This window comes from Nestor notabilis, unplaced genomic scaffold (genome assembly GCF_000696875.1).
Source record: "Nestor notabilis isolate BGI_N333 unplaced genomic scaffold, ASM69687v1 scaffold14391, whole genome shotgun sequence".
Classification (NCBI taxonomy): Eukaryota; Metazoa; Chordata; class Aves; order Psittaciformes; family Psittacidae; genus Nestor; species Nestor notabilis.
Window position 1 is genome coordinate 8,596 of NW_009914322.1, and position 1,840 is coordinate 10,435.

At 60.4% G+C, this 1,840-nt stretch overlaps 1 protein-coding gene across 1 annotated transcript in view; it reads left to right on the forward strand.

Moving 5' to 3' along the window:
• LOC104412796 (dynamin-2) overlaps window positions 1-1,791 on the forward strand; it is a gene marked incomplete at both ends in the record, with an annotated part of 8,307 nt that extends 6,516 nt beyond the window's left edge. The window contains one exon of the mRNA XM_010023611.1: window positions 1,678-1,791. Within this exon, the coding sequence (XP_010021913.1) occupies window positions 1,678-1,791 (114 nt within the window). The remainder of the gene's footprint in view (window positions 1-1,677) is intronic.
• Window positions 1,792-1,840: the final 49 nt, after the last annotated feature.

A 1,840-nucleotide genomic window follows, 5' to 3' on the forward strand; every position in this document is an offset into this window, starting at 1 on the left:
GTCGCGGGCAGCGTGGTCACTCCTGGGGAGACGGAGGGCGGAATTCCTTCCCCATGGAAAAGGGATTCCCCTTGGGGGGGTGACCTGATCCTCTTGCTCCGAGCTTGGAGCTGGCGGCTGAGGAAATGGAAGTGTCTGAGAGGGAAAATAATCCCTAAATCCACCCACTTTGGGTGTTCCAGCCCCGTGCGCGGCGGCTCTGGAATCGCTGCGGGTCCCTCAGGATGAATCCGTAGGGAAGGAAACTGGGAAGACCATTTGGCTCGGGGTATCCCGGCTGCGCTGCCCAGGATGCAGCACCCATCCCGCTGCCTCCAGCAAAAAGGGAGGCTCCGTGCCCCCTTCCCGGCTCCTCGGACACTTCCGTTTCCTCCTGGCGCCATCTGGATGTTTCTCCCAACCCAAAGGGCCCCCCGGGCCTGCCCCTGGCCCCAGATCCAGGTGATGGGAAGGGGGAGATTGGACAATTGGGGATTCCACGATTCCCATTGGAGCTGCTCACGGGCACTTTGCCCAATCCTGTTGGAGCTCTGCCTGTTGGTGTTAAAGGAACATGCTGGGTCCGCTGCTTCCTCTTCCTTAAGCTGCACCCTCCCAAACCAGCCCCAATCCTGGCTTTTCCCTACTGCCGGAGCATCCTCCACGCTCCACGAGCCTCACAGGCCAATTCCCAGATTCTCTGTTCCGTGGAATCCTGTCCAACACTATCCCAGCACCCCCGGAGCCTCCAGCCTGGCTCATGGCACTCGCTTTGCTGCTGAGCCTTTTCCCTTCGCCCCTTCCCTCATCCCTGCTCCCTCTCCTCATCCCTTTCCCTTCCCTCATCCCTGCTCCATCCCGCTCCTGTCCCCGTTCCTTTAAAACCGGGCTTGGTTCAGCTCCAGAGACACAGATAAAGCATGGCACAAGGTGAAGCCTTTAATTGAAGGTGGAATTCCAGGGCTCCTCCTTCCCCTCTCCACAGCATTCCAGATGCGTTATCCCAGGCTCCATGCCTGTGGGGGCTCGGATCCCCCCTTCCCCATTACTAACCCGTGTGTGGTACTAACCCAAGCCCGCGGCACCGGCTCTGCCCAGCTCAAGCATCCCATAACTTGGGACAGGGATCGGGAACATGGATCTGAAGGTGGGGGCGGTGCCATTCCCGGCTTGGCCGGACTCTTTCCTGGTATTCCAGGCACTTGCCGACGGCTCTTCCATGGGTTTTGCCGCTCCGCAGCGGGTCACGGCTCCACATCCCCTTCCGTCCATCCGATGGCTCCCAAACCCATGGGATCCATGGAAAACTCCCGGCAGAGACAGTGGCTGAGGGCTGGTGTCTTGGGAAAGCTGCTCCCGGCACTGGGATGCTCCTTGGTGCTGGGACAAAGGGTGGTCACTGCAGGCACCGGCTTCCTCATCGGGATCACGGCTGGGAGAGGGCAGGGAATGCTGCTCGGGCTGAGCGGGCAGCATGGGAATTCCCATGGATTCGGGTTGGATGTGCTGGGCTCGCTGCTTTTCCAGCCCGGTAGCTCCCTGTTGGGCTGGGCTTTGGGAATGAGGAGCTGAGGCTGGGGCTGGGGCTTTCCCTGCAGGATCTAGGCGGGCTTGGGAGCTCCGGAGCACTTTTCCATCCAGAGCCTGTAACCTCTTCTTCCTTCCTCCCTCCGCTCCCCCCTTGCTCTGTGCCTGCAGGTGATCCGCAGGGGCTGGCTGACCATCAACAACATCAGCATCATGAAGGGAGGCTCCAAGGAATACTGGTTCGTGCTGACGGCAGAGTCTTTGTCCTGGTACAAGGATGAGGAGGTACGTGCCGGGAAGGATGGATTTGGGAAGGGGGGATGCTCCGTGGGAG